Below are 22,391 nucleotides of genomic sequence, written 5' to 3'. Positions count from 1 at the left end.
GTTTGTCACCGCTGGGATTTTACAGACAGGGAAACTGAAGCTTAAAGACATGAAACAAATCAGCTCCTCACATATCGTGAGTGAGCCTGGGTCTATGTGACACCAGAGCCTGGCTTCTAACCACCACACAAAATAAAGGCAAACTGCTATTCTATTAAGAATGTGTGTCAAGAAAATAGATCTCTTTGTGGCCATTACAGAGGAACAAGTTGGGGGGCGGTGGAAAGCAGATATGTATACCTGTCCTCAAATAACCAAGTTCTTTCCATAGCTAGGTGGTCCCTGACTCGATTGGATAACTATTTACCAGTCCAGAAGAAAAGGGGAAGTGTCAACACATACTACACAAAGACTATGAATAATGCAAGTGTCAATGTGCTTCAGATTTGCGAGGAACAAGAAGAAAAGCAGAGAGTTTCATTAGGAGCTCTTAAGATGTCCATTCAAAGTGTGGAAAAACTTGACTTTTTGACCTGGCAACCCAGTGGAAAGCAGCTGTATTTGTTCCTAGTCATCAGGTGGGATCATCTCCATTTGGAGATTAAGAGGCCTATTAATTTTAGGGAGTTTGATCATTCATCTTTTGGATGTAGGCAGGGTCTACGCAATCCTATCAAGACAGGCCTCTTTGCAAAAGGACAGATTTTGGACCATTTGTCCCATGACCTATAGAGTTCAGTGATTTTTGCCAGTCTGGGATCAAAAGATTAGATCTAATCTCTATGAATGTTTAGGACCGAATCATTGTGTGAATCAACAGACAATATATTTGATTTGGTTTATTTACTTTGAAAAGTTATTGAGTACCCATTATTAAATCACTGTGCCAGCTGCTGAGTTTTCCACAGGAAATGAGACAAGCTCCAGCCCAGGATAACTTATGTTACAGCAGGAACATGGACGAATAAGCAGACTACTAATGGTGTTACGTGTGAGTGGTAAGTGCTAGTATGGGAACTGTCAAATGTGTCATGAGACTGGGCAGGAAGAACTCTCTGTAGCCTTGGGTCAAGCTTGCATATGAACTCGCATGTGCACACACATGTTAAGTCTGCCTCTGTAGGTAATTCAAGTATAGACTTAAAGGAAAAGAGCAGTCAGCAAGGGAAGGGGGGCTGGTGTGTGTGCTCTAGACAGAGGCCTCAATGGCATCTACACAGAGATATACTTGTCTGGACAACTCTAGGCATTTCCGTTATCCAGAATAGGAAGTGAAAGAGAGAAGAGATAAAGCTGGGCAGAATCCCCAAAGGCCTTCTAAGCTTAGCAAAGGGATGGGGGCTTAATGCTGAAGCTGGGGGGAGCCCCAGGGGAGGTGTTGAAGCAGGGCAGTGGTGTGGTCAGATCTGTGGTCTTAGAAGGACCGTGTGTGAGAAAGAAGGCTGGGAGTGGGGCAAGATGAGAGTTAAGACTCTTTTGCAGTAAAGTGAGCATGGGCCATGCAAGCCTGAATGAGACTAGGGGGAGGGGATGTCCAGAAATGGGTGATGGAGAGGATTTCCTGGCAGTAACATCTGTCTTTAGGACTTGGTGATTGGCTGGCTACTGTCCCTCTGCTCATAAAGAGATGACTTCAGGCTGCTTTAATTATTTTCTCATAAGTTAGATCACTCCTTTCAAAACAAGTACAATTTTTTGTTTGTTTTCAAGGATTGAGAAAATATTTTAAAGTATCACTGCATTTATTTATAATTACAAATGTAATATTTGCTACTTGTAGAAAGTTAGAAAATAAGGACATATTGAAAGAAGAAAATTCAAAATTATCCATAAGTCTGCAATCCAGGGATAATTGTTATTAACATTTTGGTATTTTTCCCTCTAGTCTTTTTTTCCAGTATAGTTGATTTATTTCATTTTATTTCATTTCATTTTATTTTATTTTATTTTATTTATTTTGTGAGAGAGCAAGCACACCTGTGTGAGAGTATGCATAAGGAGGAGGGGCAGAGAGAGAAAGAGGGAGAGAGAGAGAGAAAGAGAAAGAGAGAGAACCCCAAGCAGGCTCTGTGCTGTCAGTGTGGAGCCTGATGCAGGGCTTAAACCTGTAACTGTGAGATTATGACCTGAGCAGAAATCAAGAGCTGTACACTTAACAGACTGAATTACCTGGGCACCCCCATTATAGTTGATTTATTCTAAACTTTTTACCATGAGAATTTTGAAATACACATAAAAGCAGAGAGAGGAGTAGAATCAACCCAATATATGCACTGCAGCTTCTATAAGAGGTCTTCTGCTATTGTACAGTTGAATTGTAAACCTACAAGCAGCTTTTTATATTTTCTTGTCATCTAAAACTTCAGCCTATTGCTATAATTTTGTTTCTGAAATCCTGGGTGTTTGGCGTGTGCTAGCCTTGCTGGATCTTTGGCCATTTTCAGATGCATGTCTTCACCCCAAACATTGAATAGGACAGTAAAGATGTCCAAGTCTGGTATACACCAGAGATCTGAAAAAACACCAGATTCTCCACCTCCTTGGGGAAGCACAATGTAGAGGGTTCATATTTCTGGAAGAGATAAGCCCCCAGGGGGAAATAGCCGCCTGTATTTTGTCTCACTCACCATGGTTGTCTCAGCAATGGAGCCGAAGCTGTTGATGAAAATGTTGCAGCTCACATTCACCGGGGGACCTGCCAATAAAGAGAGATTCCCGCTCAGCTCCATGGTCAGGAAGAAATCCACAAGATAGGACCCATTCTTGGGACACTGATTCCAGGGATGGATCCCTCTTGGTGGTGGAGACCCTTGCTTGCCCTCACCCGACCGTGGAGCAGCTGGGACTCCCAGCTACATCACTATGCCAGATTCCCTGGTCCCCAAGTGAGCACCAGGTACAGAACACCAGAGGCTGAGCTGAGATGTACTTTCATTAACACAGGATGATTCATCATCCTGCCATATGGCTGAAATCCCTGCCCCAAACCCCATCGGCTGTCTTCTAATTTGTGGCTGAAATGTATTTACGGCTACAACATTTGGAGGCCATCTTGGGAATCGCCAGGAACAGCAAGTTCCTTGCCTTGAACTTATGAACCAAGAATGATTGCCTGAAAGGGTGTTGATGGGAATTACCAGCTGAGGAATCCAGAGGGAACCTCAAGGGAAGTCTATAAGTCTTTGTTAAAATACTTTCCAGACAAGCTTGAATTCTACTGCAAAGGATAGAAAAGAAATGGAGAAATATTTGCTCTTTAGGATCTCATCGTTAGGGACCTCTGTCCAGTTGAAGCCCAATTTCTTCATTTTACAGTATTGTAGCAGTAACCATTTACTGAGCATTACAGGGTTTGCTGCTGTGTTAAGAGTGTTACCGATATTATCTCATTATATCCTCTCAACAACTTCATCAGAAGATATGTACCTCCATTTTGCAGATGAGGAAACAGAGGCTCAGAGAGGTTATTTGTTCATGGCCACACAGCTAGTAAATGGTGGAGCCAGAGTTTGAGTTCAGATTTCTCTAATTCTAAAGCTGGTGGCTGGCTATACTTGGAGGAAAGAGGTTTAAGGAAAGAAAGGGGCTAAGCTCGAGGTCACACAGTGGCAGAATCCAGGATTTTAAGCACCGGGCTTCCACATGAGTTGACTAGGGGGCCAGTATAAACTAACCAGTGAGGAATGTAAGACCATGGGTAAGATTGCCATAAGCACTAGTCTAGATACAAGAGAGGTGCTGGGGAGCAAGTCATTAGGAAAGACCTCATGAAGGTGATAAACCTTAAGCTGACCTTGAAAATGGTAATACTTGGGAATAGCTCATAATCCTCCACATGAAGATTGCAATATGCAGTCTGTGAATTTTTTCAGGTCTGCTTTCTTTTTGATCCCCATGAGATCCTGTGGGAGCTGGGAAAAAATTACTATCCCTGCTGTGGAGCAGAGAGTTTTAATAACTTCCTTGGGCTTATGTAGCCAGCAAGCCAGGAGTCAAACCCAAGTTTTCTGATTGTGGAAAGAAGGAAGCAAATAATCCTTGTGTCCTCTGTTACCTATTCCCCTTTGTCCCTCTTTAAAAAAGAGCCCAAACATTTTGCCCAAACTCAGACAAAGTTTCCTTCTTTTCAGAAATCTTGGTGTGTAGGAAAGTACTCAGTCTTGTGGTGGGAATCCAGGTTTTCCCTCCAAGGGAGTGCCAGTCTTCCTGGGTTTTCGATAAAGCTCCAATACTCACTGGCTATTTTATTTAGGCATGCCTCTTCCTGTTTCTGGGTAACAATTTCCCCATCAGCCTGGGACAGTAGCTCTTGATCTGGGTAGACACTCTGAGCTCTTTTGGTTTGGAATTCCTTTATGGGAGCTGTCCATTTGAACTACAAGGTTACAGGATTTTGGGGCTAGAGGGTTTCTTAAAGGTCACCTGATCAATTCCTTCCCAACCTGCTGTCTGCAGTAGAATCACCTGGGGAACTAGTTAAACTGCAGATTCCTCGGCCTAGCTCCAGCCCCAGTGAATCCAAATCCCTGCAGATTAGCTCAGAATCTATTGTCTAACAAGCTAACTTGGGTGATTCCCATGTATGGCCAAATTTAGGAACCATTACTATGGTGGCACCAGCTACCCATTCGAGGCTGAGCCCTTGAACACCTCCAGTGCTGGGGAACTCATTTTGTCTTGAGCAGCTTTTTCCATAGCTGGATACTTCTGTCTGCTAAAAAAACTTCCCTGATGCTGAGTGGAAGTCTGCCCCCTTGTTACTTCTACCAACACAAAGACCCATTCCTTTTTTTTTGGTCTTTGTTGAGACTCACACCCGGGCTTTTCTTTTCATTCAGTCTCATACCATTAAGATGCCCCAAAGAGTTACTGCCCATGCCTTCAAATGACGTGTCCAGAGTTCTCCCCCAGGCCCTGCAAGTGTGTGGCACTGTGACTCCCATATAAATTAGATCCTGATTTATGTGTGTGAGAGGACGCCAGCCAAAGGGACCCCATAGGGAGGTGTAGTTCATTGATATAAATCTGAAATTAAATTATCCTCGAGAAAATTACAATCTGGCTGCTTTTGGCAGCAGGATAAAGTATATATTTCATTAAATATTAAAGTTTAATTTTGCTTTTGTGTATGTGTTTGTATTAGGCTGTGCCCCTGATCCTGGGAGCCATTATCCTACACAAAGTCTTAGAGAAGATACAGAACATCAGAGCTGGAAGGGCCTGGGTCCTACTGGATCATTTTTACAGATGCAGAAACAGAGGCCAGATATGTCAAGTGATTGTCTCTGGGTCACACTGTCAGGTCAGTAGTGGGAGGACTGGACTCCAATCTTAGTGCTCTTTACTTCTGCATTAGGACTTGCATTGCCACTGTGTTCTGCAGGCTGAGCCTGCTGTTCCCAGCCACCCCTATCTTCAGGCAATTCAGGAGCAGGCAAAATTTCTCATGCTTGAAGGAAACTGCTGGGTGATTAATCACTCTGTGCAGTTTTCAAACAATGCAGGTCTCTGCCTATTGTGTTAGGGTCATAGGGCCTTATCTACATGGCCATTTCAGGAGCTCTGTGGTTTGTATGTGGCTTTTGGGAATCTTACTTGTGCTTGAATGGAAGTGTGAAGGGACCATGGGGCTCAGGGGCAGGAGACACCTCATGCCAATATTTCAGCTCTCACCCAAGGGAGAGCAGAGAAACCTTGCTTCCCAGTCCCTGGGCAGGGGAGTAGGGTGGGAGGTGTTCCAGGAAGAGGTACCTTGCTCAGAGACCAACTTGGAAGAGACTGAAGGGGGCAGGTTTGGAAAAAATCTAAGACATTTTCTAGGTCTGTAGATTTGGGGCCTAGATATTCAAAGTGATGTTCTCAGACTGGGGAGAAGGGCCCTGCCTGATTCAATAGTTTTATAGTCTGGGTGAAATTTTACTTCTTAAAAATGCCCATTGATAGGCAAATAGGTAAGTAAATAAATGAATGAGTAAACAAATTGCTAGCATTAGACAAAGAATTGAGTAACTGTAGCCGAGTTGAAGTCTTGACAGCATCCTTGGGATGCTCTAAGCCTTAGCATATATTTTGGTTCATTCATTCTTGAAAGGTTTATTGAGGGCCATCTATGTGTCACGTACAGTGTTATGCATAGAGGCAAGCTAACACATGAACCTTGGATGCATGCACATTCAACACACCCTTTCCTCCTTAAGAGAGCTAGCCCAGGGCACTCAGGATGGAGTTCCAGGAAAGCACACCAGGGGGCGTGGCGGGCTGGAATTCTGGAAAACCATCAGAGACGCCCAATGCAGCCTGGTGGTTAGGTCGCCAATGCATTTGATTTGGCCAATGGTGTTTCTAAAAGATGTGATTTACCTGCCAACTTGGACTTGTGATTTCACAGCAAACCCCAGACTCAAGTCTTCTCTTGGAAGGCCTGCTGGCCAGGGCCAGCATTCCTACCTGGCAGCTACTGTTAGGACCTGAGAAATGGCTGCTCTTAGATGAGCCTGTGCTCGCTGGTTTTCTTTCCTTATCCCCATCCTGCTTCACTCAGGTGCTGTACCTGATCCCCCTGGATGTTTGAAATTGTGACCCTGCTGAAGGGCCTGGGCCCAGACCCTGTGGCCGCAACCTTGGTCCTGACTTACGTGTCCCTGAGGGAGGCAAGGTCACGCTAATGATGCTGAAAGATACGGCGTCAGGAGAAGGTGGCAGAGGGGCCTTCAGATAAACAGGAGTGGGAGGTGGGCCCCAAGCAACCAACCCCAGTGCATGCCACAGACACTTTCCACTTGCAGAGCACTCTGAGAAGAGTACCTGGAGAAAGGGGAGTGAAGTAAGCAAATATTAGGAGGCTGTTACCAGCTGTCACATCCCTTGTTTGAGCTTGGACGTGAGCCAAAAGGAACAGTGAGGAAGGGCATTTGTAATCATGAATTGATTAGGAGGCTGGCAGTTGGTCCTTGGAATAAGAGTTTAGCAGGGGTACTGGGAGGAAGTCGGGAGTGTGCAGGGAGCCCCCAGAAGAACCACACCAGCGGAACTCCATTCAGCAGTGTGACGTGGCCGCAACTTCCTGGGCATTGATGGACAGAGGGAGCTGGTCTCCTCTTGTAACAGACATTAAGCTCTCATAGGACTCTGGAGCTAAAAGAAGTTTCTTAGATCATTTGGTGAGGGTTTGTAAATTGGCAGACCCCTGCCCAGCATATCTGGCTTGCAAACATGTTTTGTTTGAATTTATATGTTTTAGGAATCAGGAAATTTTGCATAAATCTTGATCTCTTGCTCTTCTTAGACTCCTGGATGATCTGGCAACATGGGGCCCTCCCTCATTCCTATAGGGTAACTATGGGCTGGGGCTGGGGAGAGGCTGCCCTCTTCACCTGCACCTCTATTTCTCCAGAATAGCTGCAGCTCCCTTTGGCCTTCCTCATGGCTTATCCCACTCCTGTAAGTAATCTGCCCAGTCCCTGTGGCCATTTGAAATCATGACTCTGAGTTAGACTAGAACGTTTCAAAATTATATAGTCATTCCTGGGAACATTCAGCAGATGAATTTTAGCTGGGAATTTCTTCTTTGAAACAAATACAACTAGAATTTTATCTTTGTCTGGGGGCAAAGCAAGGGTGGGCTTCGCTCCGTATGTCCACTCCTTCTTGGGGGAAAAGATTGAAAAGCCTGAGGGCTCCGTGGAACATAGTTTATAAAAACCACAGATCCAGCCAACTCTATCACCCCAGAGATGAGGTAACTGAGGCCCAGAGACAGGAAAAGGCTTATGCAAGTTCAGAGTGTAAGTTTGTGCCTGAAACAAAACTGTTGAACCCATTTCTCCACATTCCACATTTGTCGATCTGTCCATTATACCAGAGGGAGCAGATAGGTTTTCACTCACATACTGACTCCTGGCAACCAGAGGTCTGTGGAGCTGGATTCTCTGTGGCTCTGTTCAGGCTTGGTGGGGAGAAGACAGAACTGACTAATGCTGTCTGCCTCTGGGAGAGGAAAGAGTCATGGGATTCATGCCACGTGTTTACCACCTGCATACAATACCACGCTGCTTGCTTCTGTAATCTAGGAAAGCAGATGCCGGAGGATCTGGATGGAAAGTTTTCTCTACCTTTGAAGTTGGGTCTGATCCTGGCATCGTATCCAGAGGTTCTCCCCATTAGCTTATCCAGGAAATCCGAGGGTGACATAGGCTTGGGCGCGGAGCGGGCAGCGTCAGCCTCCTTAGAAGCAGCAAGGCTAAGAAGGGAGAGAGGAAAGCAGTGGGTTAATGATGGCCCTGTGATCCTATGCCAGCCTTGCCCAGACCCAAGAACCGCCAGAGTGTTCTCAGCCTGGGAAATGGGCAGTATGGGTCCCTAATGAGGAAAGGCCACGTTATGTGGTTCACTCGGCCAGATATCTGCCAATGCAGGATCCTGGCAGGCAGCGGAGTGTCTGATTGCTGCTGAGAAGTGGCTGCCTCTTCAGGCTGGGGTTTTGAGCAGTCACACATGGCCGCTGGGCCTCCCTGGGGAGGAGATTGAAGGGTTAACTTCCCAGCAGGTCCAGCTCTGTATTTTAGGTGCCCACAGTGTTCTTTAGGTGCCCACAGGGAACAGCACCTCCAGGCATAATCTCAGCGATCTAATAGTCCAGCCTTTCCCCAAAGTTTCTCTTCAGAATCAGAGTCACTAATTAAAAAAAAATGTTGCCCAAGTCAAATGCATTTGGGAACCAAAATTTAATCAGGCGTCTTTACCTCGAGTCTTCTCAGAAGCTTTAACAAGCTTAGATCCCTATCCTTATGGGACTGCCATCTCATGAAACATACACCTTAGAAAATGCTCAGTTGGGAAAATTGAGGCACAGTTAGTGCAAAAGACCAATATAGATCCCAGAGTAAATCAGTCTGCCTTGGTGTATCAAGATTGGGGGATCTGAGATCAGACTGCTGGGATGCTTCACAGTGTTTCTGTCCCTATCCCCCACTCCTTTGCGACAAAGTGGTTTCAGGTCCTCATTCAAGCCATAGCATGAACTACTGAAGTCTTAGGACAGTGGCTGTTGTCCCCCTGCCACACGTTCAAAGGTGTGCAGATTTCTAGAGGAGTCGAGATTGGAAGCTGAAGGGTTAAAGAATAATCACTTGGGTTGCTTTGGGCACCTGAGCTTTCCTAGTCTTAAAATTCTACCAGACATTTAAAACAGAATTAATCCCAATTCTTCTCAAGCTATTCCAAAAAATAGAAGTCGAAGGAAAACTCCCGGACTCATTTTATGAAGCCAGCATCACTCTGATTCCCAAGCCAGACAGAGATCCAACAAAAAAAGAGAACTATAGGCCAATATCCTTGATGAATACGGATGCAAAAATTCTCAACAAGATCCTTGCAAATCGAATCCAGCAGCATATCAAAAGAATCATCCACCAAGATCAAGTGGGATTCATTCCTGGGTTACAGGGCTGGTTCAACATTCGCAAATCAATCAATGTGATCCATCATATCAATAAAAGAAAAGATAAAAACCATATGATCCTGTCAATAGATGCAGAAAAAGCATTTGACAAAATACAGCATCCCTTCTTAATAAAGACTCTCGAGAAAGTTGGGATAGAAGGAACCTACTTAAACATCATCAAAGCCATCTATGAGAAGCCTTCAGCTAACATCATCCTCAACGGGGAAAAACTGAGAGCTTTCCCCCTGAGATCAGGAACACGACAGGGATGTCCACTCTCACCACTGTTGTTTAACATAGTGCTGGAAGTCCTAGCATCAGCCATCAGACAACAAAAGGAAATCAAAGGCATCAGAATTGGCAAAGAGGAAGTCAAACTTTCACTCTTCGCAGATGACATGATACTCTACATAGAAAACCCGACAGACTCCACCAGAAGCCTACTAGAACTGATCCAAGAATTCAGCCAAGTTGCAGGGTACAAAATCAACGTACAGAAATCGGTTGCATTTTTATACACCAATAATGAAGCAACAGAAAGAGAAATCAAGAAACTGATCCCATTCACAATTGCACAAAAAACCATAAAATACCTCGGAATAAACCTAACCAAGGATACAAGAGATCTGTATGATGAAAACTATAGAAAACTTATGAAGGAAATTGAAGAAGACACAAAGAAATGGAAAAACATTCCATGCTCATGGATAGGAAGAATAAATATAGTTAAGATGTCATTACTACCTAAAGCACTCTACACATTCAATGCAATTCCAATCAAAATTGCACCAGCATACTTCTCAAAACTAGAACAAACTATCCAAAAATTTGTATGGAACCACAAAAGACCCCGAATAGCCAAAGTAATACTGAAAAATAAAACCAAAACGGGAGGTATCACCATCCCAGACTTCAGCCTCTACTACAAAGCTGTCATCCTCAAGACAGTATGGTATTGGCACAAAAACAGACACATAGACCAATGGAACAGAATTGAGAACTCAGAAGTGGACCCAAAAGTATACAGCCAACTGATCTTTGACAAAGCAGGAAAGAATATCCAATGGAAAAAAGACAGCCTTTTTAACAGATGGTGTTGGGAGAACTGGACAGCAACATGCAGAAGAATGAAACTAGATCATTTTCTCACACCATGCACAAAAATCAACTCAAAATGGATAAAGGACCTGAACGTGAGACAGGAAACTATCAACACCCTAGAGGAGAAAGCAGGAAACAACCTCCTTGACCTCCACCGCAGCAACTTCTTACTTGACACATCCCCAAAAGCAAGGGAATCAAGAGCAAAAATAAACTGTTGGGACCTCATCAAGATTAAAAGCTTCTGCACAGCCAAGGAAACAACCCAGAAAATTAATAGGCAACCAACGGAATGGGAAAAGATAGTTGCAAATGACATATCAGATAAAGGGTTAATATCCAGAATCTATAAGGAACTCACCAAACTACACGCCCGAAAAACAAACAACCCAGTGAAGAAATGGGCAGAAGACATGAACAGACACTTCTCCAAAGAGGACATCCAGATGGCCAACAGACACATGAAACGATGCTCAGCATCCCTCCTCATCAGGGAAATACAAATCAAAACCACACTGAGATACCACCTCACGCCAGTCAGAGTGGCTAAAATGAGCAAATCAGAGAACTCTAGATGCTGGCGAGGATGTGGAGAAACGGGCACCCTCCTACACTGTTGGTGGGAATGTAAACTGGTACAGCCCCTCTGGAAAACAGTGTGGAGGTTCCTCAGGAAACTAACAATAGAACTCCCTTATGACCCAGCAATAGCACTGCTAGGAATTTACCCAAGGGATACAGAAATGCTGAGGCATAGGAGCACATGTACCCCAATGTTCATAGCAGCACTCTCCACAATAGCTAAAACATGGAAAGAGCCTAAGTGTCCATCAACAGATGAATGGATCAAGAAGATGTGGTTTATCTATACCATGGAATACTACATGGCAATGAGAAACAATGAAATCTGGCCATGTGTAGCAACATGGATGGACCTTGAGGGGGTTATGCTGAGCGAAATAAGTCAGGCAGAGAAGGACAAATATCATATGTTTGCACGTATAGGAGGATTAGGAGGAACTTGACGGAGGAACGAGGGGGAGAAGAAGGGCGGAAATGGTGGGGGAAAGGGAGAGAGGCAAACCATGAGAGACTCTTGAATGCTGACAAAAACTGAGGACTGATGGGTGTGGGGGGGAGGGGGGGATGGGCATGGAGGAGGGCACTTTGGGGATGAGCACTGAGTGTTATGTAGAAACTAATTTGACAATAAACTATTTGTAAAAAAAAAAAAAAAAAAAAAAATTATACCAGGAGAGAGCTGGAAGCAAGCGCAGCCCTGTCCTGTGGTGCTGAGGATCCGGTGCGTTGAAAAGGGTGCATGCACAGGGAGATAAGCGTGCACGTGTGTGTGTGTGTGTGTGTGTTGCATAAGAGGGGAGCTCTTGTCACCCAGCCAAGTAGGACATTGTGTTCCCCAAGGATCTGCACTCAACCTCTCTTGTTCTTCGCCTTGGCTCATTTCTGATCTCACAGTTGTAACGGTTCAAGTGATCACTTTTAATGGATAATTCTCACATCTGTGTCTCTGTCTGGCTGCTCCCGGAAGCCCCCTTTCCTCATTTACAAACACCCATAGGGCATGTCTATCTAGATATCCTGCCTATGCCTCAAATACACCTCCCAAACTCAATGCCACTGCTTCCTGTCTGAACTTGCTCCTCCAGACCACGGCCACCCAGACAGCACCAGCATTTCCCCATTCTCCAGGTCCAGAAGCTTCAGAGCCATCTTATCCCCTTGTGCCCTTTCCCTCTCACATCTCTTCACTCACCAGGTCCCAGACCATGTTACCTTGTGATATAGTTACTTGTGTTTGTCTTTGAAGACCAGGAATCGTGGTGTTTTTATTTATTGTTTCTTTGTTTTAATCCCCTACTGTGTCTACCATGGTGTCTCCAACATAATTGATACCTAGTAGTTGTACAGTGAATGAATGAATGAATAATATGCTACTTTAATTAATCAAATATTCTGGTTAATAGGGTATCCATAAATATTCATATATGGATTAACAATTTTAAAATAATTAGACTGCTATCTCCAGTAATGAAGAATACTGAAAGCAATCTGGTATTCCTTCGCAGGCTCAGAAGGTATTTCAGAATTATTTAGATACCCATGTTTGGTAACCTGAGGACCCCCTTCTCCATATACTGAAGAATTAGTTTTGATTCACAAGATGAGGGACCAGTGCATTTTACTGTTTTTATGGTGTGACTCTAGATGCTTGTGAGTTGGTGTGATGTGGGCAGGTTTCTAAATGTGATGTGTACAAGTGGGTAGATGTGTATGGATGTGTGTGGGGGCTTGGGTGTGATGGGGGTGTTTGTGGATGCACAGTGGATTGTGTTACATGGACATGTATGTGCAATCATGTGGACACCCATGTTCATGTGAAAGTGTATTAAGTACAGCATTTTTGTGTGTATATGTGGGGTGTGGGTATATGTGGGGTATAAGGTGTGGATGTGTGAATGCTTTAGTGGATGTGTGGACGTGGTATTTGTATTGCACGGATATGTTTCTGAAATGTGAGATGTCATCTAGAATAGTACAAAAAGAGAGGGAAGAGCAGATGACTGGAATTTATTCTGTCTCACTTATAAGCTGTGAGACAGTTGTGTGACGTTGGGGAAGTTACTTTACCTCTCGGAACTTTAGTTAGTTGCTTCATAGGTCACGTTAGTTTTACACAAGGAGTAACTGAGACAGCACAGCGAAAAAACACCTAAGATAGTTCCTGGAACATAGTGGGCACTCAATATAGTGTCTTGCTCTTGCCTTGCTCTGTGTGTGTGTGTGTGTGTGTGTGTGTGTGTGTGTGTGTGTGTGTTTGTGTGTGTGTTGAAGCAGCTCAGAGCCAGTCTGGGGGCTTCTTCTGGTCTCAGTGCTACTTTTCAGCTGCACCATGGGCCTCACCTGGCTGGGAAGGTACCACAGTCCCAGCCTTTTCTCCATTCAACACCAGACTCATGGCTGCTCTGTGGCTCTGGTGTGAGCAAAGGGGACCACAGTCATGCTCCTGGTGATTTACGACTTTTCTGCTGCTATAATTCACTTCTAGAACCTCTCAAGGAGTGGCAGTTATGAAGCTTTCATAAGCTCCTGTTCTCTCTCCTGCCCCTCCTCTCAGATAATAAGATTTGGGAACATTAGTAGTCCCTCCCAGCAGCTACTAGAGCACCAGCCATCTCTTGGCCCTTAGGCCTCTTTCATAAGCCTGAATCCTATTATGCCTGATAGTGAGAGAATGAATTCGCCCCAAATTATCCCCTACCATTTGCTACTAGCAAAATGCGCCATTTAATCCTCCTCCAGTTGAAGAGTCCTCTTAGCTCCCACGTCCGCAGCACAGCATTTCAGTCTGGCTACCTGGCCACTGACTCACTAGATGCCCTGGCATGTGGAGCTGAACTCAAGGGTATGGAGACTCTGAGAGGTTAAGTAACTGGCCCTGGGTCACACAGCACTTTAATGAGACAAGGGTTTAGAACTCAGATTTTTAAGTGGTGCTTCATCCAAAGGCTACAGTGTCCGGGAAAGACTTCTAAATTATGAAGAGTGCCAAGGACGATGGCTGCTATTATTCCTATTTGTTTTTGAAGCTTGTTATATTCTGTTACATGTAGGAACATCAAAACACGAGCCTGACTTCCAGCAATTCTGATACGCACAAGCAGATTTGCCGCACTAAAAAATGGAGAAACAGTAGTGGATTACCACATGATCTGTTTGTCAAGTGAGTTACAGCAGAATTCTTTGACATTTTGAGATTCACTAGTCCCAGCTTTCCCACGTCTCACGTACCAGTGGGTTTTTTGGGTGTCATTTCCCCATTTTTTGCCCTGTTTCTGTACCGCTTCTTCTAGTCAGTTACAATGTTTCCTTAAATTGCCTCACTTCTTTCAAACTTAACTCTTTTTAAAAACAGAACTTTATATATGCACTATTTATAAATAAAAAAGCACCTTTGTTTACGATAGTAGACACAACCACAGTTGTGAAAACAAAACAAAAAGAGAAGTCTAAAATTCTAGTTACATGCTGTAGCTTACTGACATTCAGAGCCCGAGCCTGCCCCAAGTCCCAAGTATTAACACCTGACTGAGACTTTCTTCTCGAGACAATGAGAAGAACAGAAAGAAAGTTTTCTCAATAATATTCACTGGTATTGCAGGTGAACCACCTCCAAGCATCTCCCATTTCTTATTGCCCTCGATCAAAATCTCCCTAATTCTTTTTCAAATACAAAGCCTCTGTTGAGTGTCAAAATAGCCATGGCCCTCCACTTAATAATCACTGTACATTTCTGTCTAAATGTAGAAAGCACATTTTGCACAGAACTAGTTCAAGGGCCCCTATAGTAAATCTGTGCTCTGTGCTTTTGTGCAGAGTTAATACGCATCCAGCAGCCCTTGGTGCACAATTAGAACCACTACCGCTGGTGAACTTGAATGTTTGCTTACTGACTGTGGGCTACAGAACAGAGAAGCTGGGAATGAATCCGAGAAATGAAACATTTGATTGTTAGGATTTGCTGACCCTGTAAGAGTATTTGGAAATGATGCAAATTGTTCCAAGGGATTACTGCAATGTAATGTAGTGAATCAGACTCGGTTTAGACAGATTTGATTAATAGTAATTTCAGAAAGACAGTGAGGTCTTCTGGGACCAAGGGTTCTGCCCCTCTCTGAGAAGGCTTTATGGCAAAAGGCAAACTGGCTGGAAAGAGTGTTAAGCTATCACCTTTTAGGAGATTTGTCACACTGGGAGGCTTTGGTACCTAAAGGACCTCAGTTTTGACTCCTAACGAAACCGACCATGGAAAAATCCAAGAGTAGGATCTCAAGCTGGGAGTGAGGGGAATGGAGGCAGACTGACACAGTAAAGTGGGGGCCCTGTGACCTTCAGTGAGTCACTTCCCTTTGTGGCCTTCAGTTTCCCAAATTATAAAATAAGGGGTTTAGAATAATCTCTAAGAGTCCTTTTGGCCCTAATGCATCATTTTATTAGTCTGTAATATTCCTTCTTTATATCCCCCTCTTTTTTACACAACTGGTCTTGGGATCTGCATTTGTCTGCAATCTTTTGGGGGAATGTGAGTGTGTTTGTGTCTTTGTTCTTCCCAATCCAGTCTCGAGATTTCTCTCTGATGGAACAACATATTTTTCAGGGATCTTTTGGAAAAAGGCCAGATCAATGTTCAGGTTCTCATTCTCCTGCGGCAAACATCAGTTGGAAATAGGGAATCAATAGGGAGCTGTCAATCTGAATTTCAAATGAGCTGGGGTTGGGAGCAATACTGGGAAGAAACAACTTCAATTATACCCTGTGAGGTGTCACACCACCAAGAGCCATTCTGGGTGAGCAGAGGGAGACTCCTCGACAGATTCCATCTCTTTGGTTCCACGTGCGTAGAGGAGTCAGGAAGTCAAGGGTAGGAAAAGGGGAGGGCAAGCTGAGGGGCAGAAGAGAGACCAATGGGCAGAGGATAACCAAGGGAGAGGTGCCCAGGGCTGGGGGAGAAGTTGCAGGTGCAGACGGGGAGGGGAGGGAAGTGGAATGGAGAGAGGAGAATGTGCAAGTAAAGGTGTCTGAGATGTGGCCAGTGCTATCAGCGAGGGGTTCAGTGAACACAGGGCACAGGCATGCAACCGCACTTAGTGCAAGGTGAGGGCTTTTCAAGAGGCTTTGCTAGGAAACCAGTTTTTACAGTAGAAGTTGAAGGGTGGGTGTAGAATTGGCCTAGAAGAAATATGGAGGAAGTGTGTTTTGAGTAGAAGGAACAGCGTGTATGCAGTCTAGAAGTGAGAGAGGACTTGGAGAACTAAAAGAAGTATTGTGTGTGTGAAGGAGGAAATGAGGGGGAGGGAGAGAGTAAGGGAAGGAAAGAAGGAGAGGGAGGGAGAGAGAGAGAGAGAGAACAATGATAAGAGACGAGGATTAAACTTCGAGTCTGTGAGGAGGTTGGGAGTAGTAGGGATAGGACTCCCTGGTCTGTGCCCTTACAGGTGTATCTAAAACTTAACAGAAGATTACCATCCCTTAATCCCTTTATAGTAAAAATAATCCATCTGATTTCTCAGCTGGTTATGCTGAATTGTGGCCTGGCCACGCTTGGGAAATGGGACCTTCAAAAACATCTTCAAATGGGGGGTATCCAATTTGGCTTACAGGCAACTTGTCCTCTGGCTTGGGTCAGAATATCTATTCCCTTTGCCTTGGCGGGGAGGTTATCCAATGAGCTGGTATTTATTCTGTGCAGACAGCACCTGGTCAACTAGTCAAAAGTTGTTGGAAAGTCTACTCTGTGTTTCCATGGGCATTTACTTACTACAGGTTTTTTTTTTTTTATTTTTAATGTTTATTTTTTTATTTTTGAGAGAGAGACAGAGTGAGAGCAGGGAAGGGGTAGAGAGAGAGGGAGACACAGAATCTGAAGCTGGCTCCAGTTGTCAGCACAGAGTCCAATGCGGGGCTCAAACTCATGCACCGTGAAATGATGATCTGAACCGAAGTCAGATGCTTAACTGACTGAGCCACCAGGTGTCCCTACTTACTTCAGGGTTTTGAAAGTCACTGTGGAATAGAGGAAAACAGTAAGGTGGGCGTTGGGGAGCATGGGTATATTCGTAGCTCTAACTGTGTGGTCTTGGGCTAATTCTTTTTCTTAGGTGGCCCTCAGTTTCTTCATCTGTGAAATGACAGTTTTGCATTATATCAGGCACAATGAACAGTTGTATGTTGACTACCAGTCCATTCAACTGGTGGTGGCTGCCCAGAGAACAGCTTCCCAGTAGGGAAGTTGGCAGGATGGATCACCAATCTGCCAAGGGACTAAACTGGGGTGCTAGGTTGTCTTAGTTTCACAGGCCCTCTTGCTCTGAAATCCTCTGATCCTTCTGATTAGTTAAGCAGCTCCCATATGCATAAGGTACAATGGGGCGGGGGTGCAGGTGAACATGTCACTCCCCACAGAAAAAGCACGCCATGTAGGCAAAGTCTGCGACTGTCTCATTCAGTGCTTGACATGTGGTAGCAATCAATAATCGTTTGCTGATGAATGGCCTTTGCCCTCTTGCTGTTTATTGTTGAGCAGATAGAATAGATTAGGTACATAAATAATTTTCGAAGGTTGTCACTCAGCTTAGGTGGCATAATTGGACTGCGGTGGTGGTTCAGAGGAGGAAGGCAGTATTTAGGGGGAGGTGGGGACATGAATCAAAGCATTTTTCTGAGTTTTATTAATTTTAGCCACTGCACCTTTAGAAAGAACCAACATTTGCCATTGCCCATGTTGTGCTTGTGGGGGAGAAAGCTTCCTTCCACCGGTGGGTTGTCCTTGGGAAAGGAATGGGGAGAGGGGATGGCTCTGTGTCTGAGGCTCCTGGGAAAAAATGGGCTGACACTTTTCTGTCCTTATGGACTGGTCCAGTTTCATGTCCCTGCCTCTGACATAAGGGAACTTGGGGGGGGGGGAGGGGTCGTTGCACAGCGTGGGGCCTGTTGGTCACCCTCAGCTTTCCTGGCTTTCACCTTTAGGTCAACATCTGGCTTCTCATGGCCAGCTGTGCAATTCCAATTTTATCTGATTGCAGTAAGGGGCTTAGGCTGGCCAAGGAGTGCCTGACATTTTATTACTCTCACTTCATGATCTGCTAAGCACCCCTGAGAACAGAATGTCAGAGTTGGCACGCTCCGAGCGCAGTTTTCCCCAGGGTCTAGTGCACATGACATCCTTCTCCCTTCCTGTCCCACCTCCTGCAGCTATACCTGCTTTCTCTAAACACACACACACACACACACACACACACACACACACACACACAACCTTCATCTGGGTGAAAAAGCACTTGTCTTTGAATATGATTCTCTTGTTCCATAACATAAAATCTTGGATCTTTGGAACTAGAAGGAACTTTGAGATTCCATCTCGTTCTTCCCCTGCCCCTAAGGAAGTTGGAATCTCTAGGGATCTTTCATACTCCTTATCATTGCTTCTGGTGTGTTCCTCTGCATAACCTTCCATCCACTAATTCTTTTTGCTTTGTTTTATGTATCTCCATAATGCAGGCGGCAGCAGGGTGAGGAAAGGAGGCACCTAGTGAAATTGAAGAGGCACTCACTGTCAGGGCTGTGCCAACCATGCCCTTGTAGGGGTCCAAGAGTGAGCACCTCTTTAACTTTTGTGTCCTGGGAGTCTCGCTCACCTCACCCTAGTCCTTCCTGGTCCTGCTACAGCATCAAAGAGTGTCAAACCCAGTCCATCTAGAGTAGGGTTTCCTATAGGTAGCCAAACGTATTTACTTGAAGAGGGAATCTGTACTTATGACAGCCTCTCATTTTATCTCTAAAAAGCTTCATTTTTATTTTTCTTGTTTGGTTGCAAGAAACAGTATTACATATTTTATCTCATTTTATCCTGCCAATAGCCTGAGAGGTAAGATGTCTGCCCCATTTTATAGAAGAGATAATTAAGGCTTAAACATGTGGCGATCTAGCTGTGGTGCACCACACTGTTGTGCCTAACTTACATCAATGTCAATGTCTTCCTTCCTCTTGCATCTCTTCTCTTCACTCCCTGTGTCAGTTTCAAGTTGGGAATCACAGCAGCCCTTGGTGCTTTTTGGTTCAACCTCAACCTTCCACTCTCTAGCCTTCCTCATCCTTGGAATGGGGCAATCAAGGTATTATGTAGGCAGGACCTTGAAAGAATGATTTTTCCCCCAAGCTTCTATCCAGACTCTTAATAAGTATGACTTCCATGAGCACAGAGCCTGGCACATGGTCAGGGCTCAGTAGATGTTTGTTAAGTGGGTGATAAGCACCTGACATTCCAGGGGAAGCAGAATTTAGCTGTGCCGGTCCTGGGCCTCAATGATGTGATTTGAGTGGAGTGAAAAAGTCCCATATTTTGGCCCTGATACATCTAGTCAGTCCCTAGGGAAAATACATGTCCTCTGGGAAAACCCAAGGCAGGAAAATAGGAGAAGAAGCCATCTTTTTTTTTTTTTGGGCCGGGGGGGGAGCATCCACAACCTTCTTAGAGGTTGACTCGGGCCAGGGACCTAGATCAAACCTATGTCTATGCATAAACCTCACAGTTCTCCCCGCTTAGGTCCCTAATTACAATTCTACAAGAACCATCTCACTTTGCCCTGACTGTTCCTATATGTCTCACTGGGGGAAATTTTCCTATGCGTCTGACCATCAGTGCCATTCTGCAGTCTGGTTTTATGGTGAAAGAATACTTGGCTTAAGTCTGTGGGCATCAAGTACACCTCCCTGCCCCCTGAGTTCAGTTACAGTGTGAAGAATCCAGGGGGATTCTTCAGAGACTTGAATCCTGAAGAACAGCCCTATGGGGGTTGCTTTGCCAGAGCCAAAGCTGTTAGCAGGCCCTGCATAATCAGCATGCATCCCACGAGCTGGACAGGAGAGCAAATGGCTCTCATTACCTTCGATGCAGCTTTCTTTTTAATCAGATAAATCTCACTGGAAAAGTATGTCTTTGTAGGGAATGGAGCTCAGGGTTTCTGGACAAAAAGTTTTAGGAAGAGAAATCGCGCTGATCAGCAGGGATTGCTCATTTGAGGTTGCAAAGACCTGGGAGTGTAAATATTGAGGAAAAATAATAACAGGTTGAACACAGATAAAGGCATGATATTAGCACAGAACCATAAGAGATCCTGCTCACTTCATACATATTATGTGCTGGGTACTTTACACGTGTTACTGCAGCTACTCTTCTCAACAATCCTAGGAAGATGACATCATTACAGATGAGGAAGCTGACACTTGCATTTTCAGAAACTTAGCCAAGGTTGTATAGCTTATAAGGGGTAAGGCCACCAGTCATCTGGCCTCTAAAGCCCATGCTATTAACCACTACACTCTGTTGACTCTTCCCAGTGATAGTGATTGCACAGTCCCTCGGAGGAGCTGCTGCTCTGGCTCATGGTTTTGTGAAGAAATGTTTGCATGACTCTCGGAACTACCAGTGAGAATTTTGGGAACTCTGAGAATCGGAGAGTATGGGTTGAGAACAACATGATGATCACTGTTATACAAATAATGCTTTCTATTTACACAGCACTTCCAAATCCATCACTGTATTGGCTTCCGGCACCATTCCCTTGACAGCATCTCTGTGTACAGGTGGGGGACATTGAGGTTCCACTGAAAGATTCAGAGACTTTCAGGGTTCAGAGGGCAGAGCCCCCACATGACTAGGATCTCCAGATGTGGTCTGGGCATCTTGACTATGTGGCCATTTTCAAAAGACAGGAAGAGGATGGGCAAACCCTTCCCAAATGTTCATTAAAATCTCTCTCTTGTAATGTTGCAGATATTAATTTGATTTTCATTTTATTTATTTATTTTTTCAGCTCAGTTCACTTGTTTTTAAACTTCTTTTCTTTAAAAAAATGTTTAATGTTTATTTATTTATTTTTAATGTTTTATTTATTTCTGAGAGAGAGAAAATATGAGCAGGGGAGAGTCAGAGAGAGAGGGAGACACAGAATCTGAAACAGGCTCCAGGCTCTGAGCTAGCTGTCAGCACAGAGCCCGATGTGGGGCTTGAACCCATGAACCGTGAGATCATGACCTGAGCTGAAGTCGGACACTTAACCAACTGAGCCACCCAGGTGCCCCATTGTTTATTTATTTTTGAGAGAAAGAGAGAGAGAGACAGAGCACCAGTGGGGGAAGGGGAGAGAGAGAGAGAGAGAGAGAGAGAGAGAACAACAGAATTCGAAGCAGGTCCCAGGCTCTGAGCTATCAGCACAGAGCCCAATGTGGAGCTTGAACCCATGAGCCGTGAGATCATGACCTGAGCCCAAGTTGGATGCTCAACCGGCTGAGACACCCAGTCTCCCTAGTTCATTCATTTTTAAAATACAACCTGCCTTGGGGTACCTGGGTGGCTCAGTTGGTTAAGCATCTGACTTTGGCTCACGACTTATGAGTTTGAGCCCTGCATTGGGTTCTGTGCTGACAGCTCAGAGCCTGAGGCCTGCTTCAGATTCTGTGTCTCCCTCTCTCTCTGCCCCTCCTCTGCTCATGCTTTGTCTCTCTCTCAAAAATATATAAACATTAAAAAAAATACAACCAGACTTTACCAACTGCAGGCGGCTTTTAAATGGCCAAAGGTCCCAGTGCTTATACAGAAGCTGTGAAAATCTGTTCTTTCTCTTCTCAGGTCAGCAGGCATTTTGAGGTAATCATCTTATTTGAGATAGCATTAATTTATTAACTCATTTATTTACTTCTTTATCCCAAACGAATTATGTAGTGCCTACTGTAAGTCAGAGATTGTACTGAGTGATGGAGCAAAATAGAAATAATATGATAACAACAGCTGGCCTGTGTTGAATAGTTATAAAGTGCCAGGCATTTCACTAAAAGCTTTACTTTTGATATTTAGTCCTTAATATAATCTTATGGGTAGGGGGTCATAACTCCCATTTTATTGGTGAGGAAACTGAAGTTCACAGAGGTTAAATAACTTTTACAGGTACACCTAAGCTGACATACTTGTCTCTTAACTGTATCGATAGTGAATATGCCATAGCCCTTGAACACCCAAACTAAAAGAAGAAAGCCTACATGAAGAAGTGCTTGAATATCTGGGCCTATTAGAAAAAGCTTATCACTTGTCTCTCCCAAGTATATACTAGTTCAAACCTATAGTGGAAAGTAAGCCATGTTGTTATGAAGCCACAGGAAATGCATCCACAAAAAGAGAGCTATTTATCTCAGACTAAGCAGAGGTCTTCGTGTAAGTGGAGCTTGGATGTGTGTGGCCCTCAAGCATCCAGGAGACCGATTTCAAAGAAGTATGTTGAGAAAATAAACAACCCTCACTGGGCTCTCAGGAAGAATGACCTTAAATTTTAGAAAG

The 22,391-nt window shown here is 44.4% G+C and overlaps 1 protein-coding gene across 2 annotated transcripts in view; it reads right to left on the bottom strand.

Moving 5' to 3' along the window:
* GLRA1 (glycine receptor alpha 1) overlaps nt 1-22,391 on the bottom strand; it is an 86,252-nt gene that overhangs the window by 40,170 nt on the left and 23,691 nt on the right. For both annotated transcript variants that reach the window (XM_039239496.1, XM_039239497.1), the window contains exons 2-3: nt 8,052-8,179; nt 2,568-2,635 (exon numbers count right to left, since the gene is read on the bottom strand). In XM_039239496.1, coding sequence (XP_039095427.1) covers nt 2,568-2,635; nt 8,052-8,179 — 196 coding nt within the window. The remainder of the gene's footprint in view (nt 1-2,567; nt 2,636-8,051; nt 8,180-22,391) is intronic.

The sequence above is a fragment of the Hyaena hyaena genome, unplaced genomic scaffold, assembly GCF_003009895.1.
Source record: "Hyaena hyaena isolate Hyena2069 unplaced genomic scaffold, ASM300989v1 scaffold_157, whole genome shotgun sequence".
Classification (NCBI taxonomy): Eukaryota; Metazoa; Chordata; class Mammalia; order Carnivora; family Hyaenidae; genus Hyaena; species Hyaena hyaena.
The sequence above is the reverse complement of the archived record's forward strand: the minus strand, read 5'-3'. Positions and strand labels throughout refer to the sequence as shown.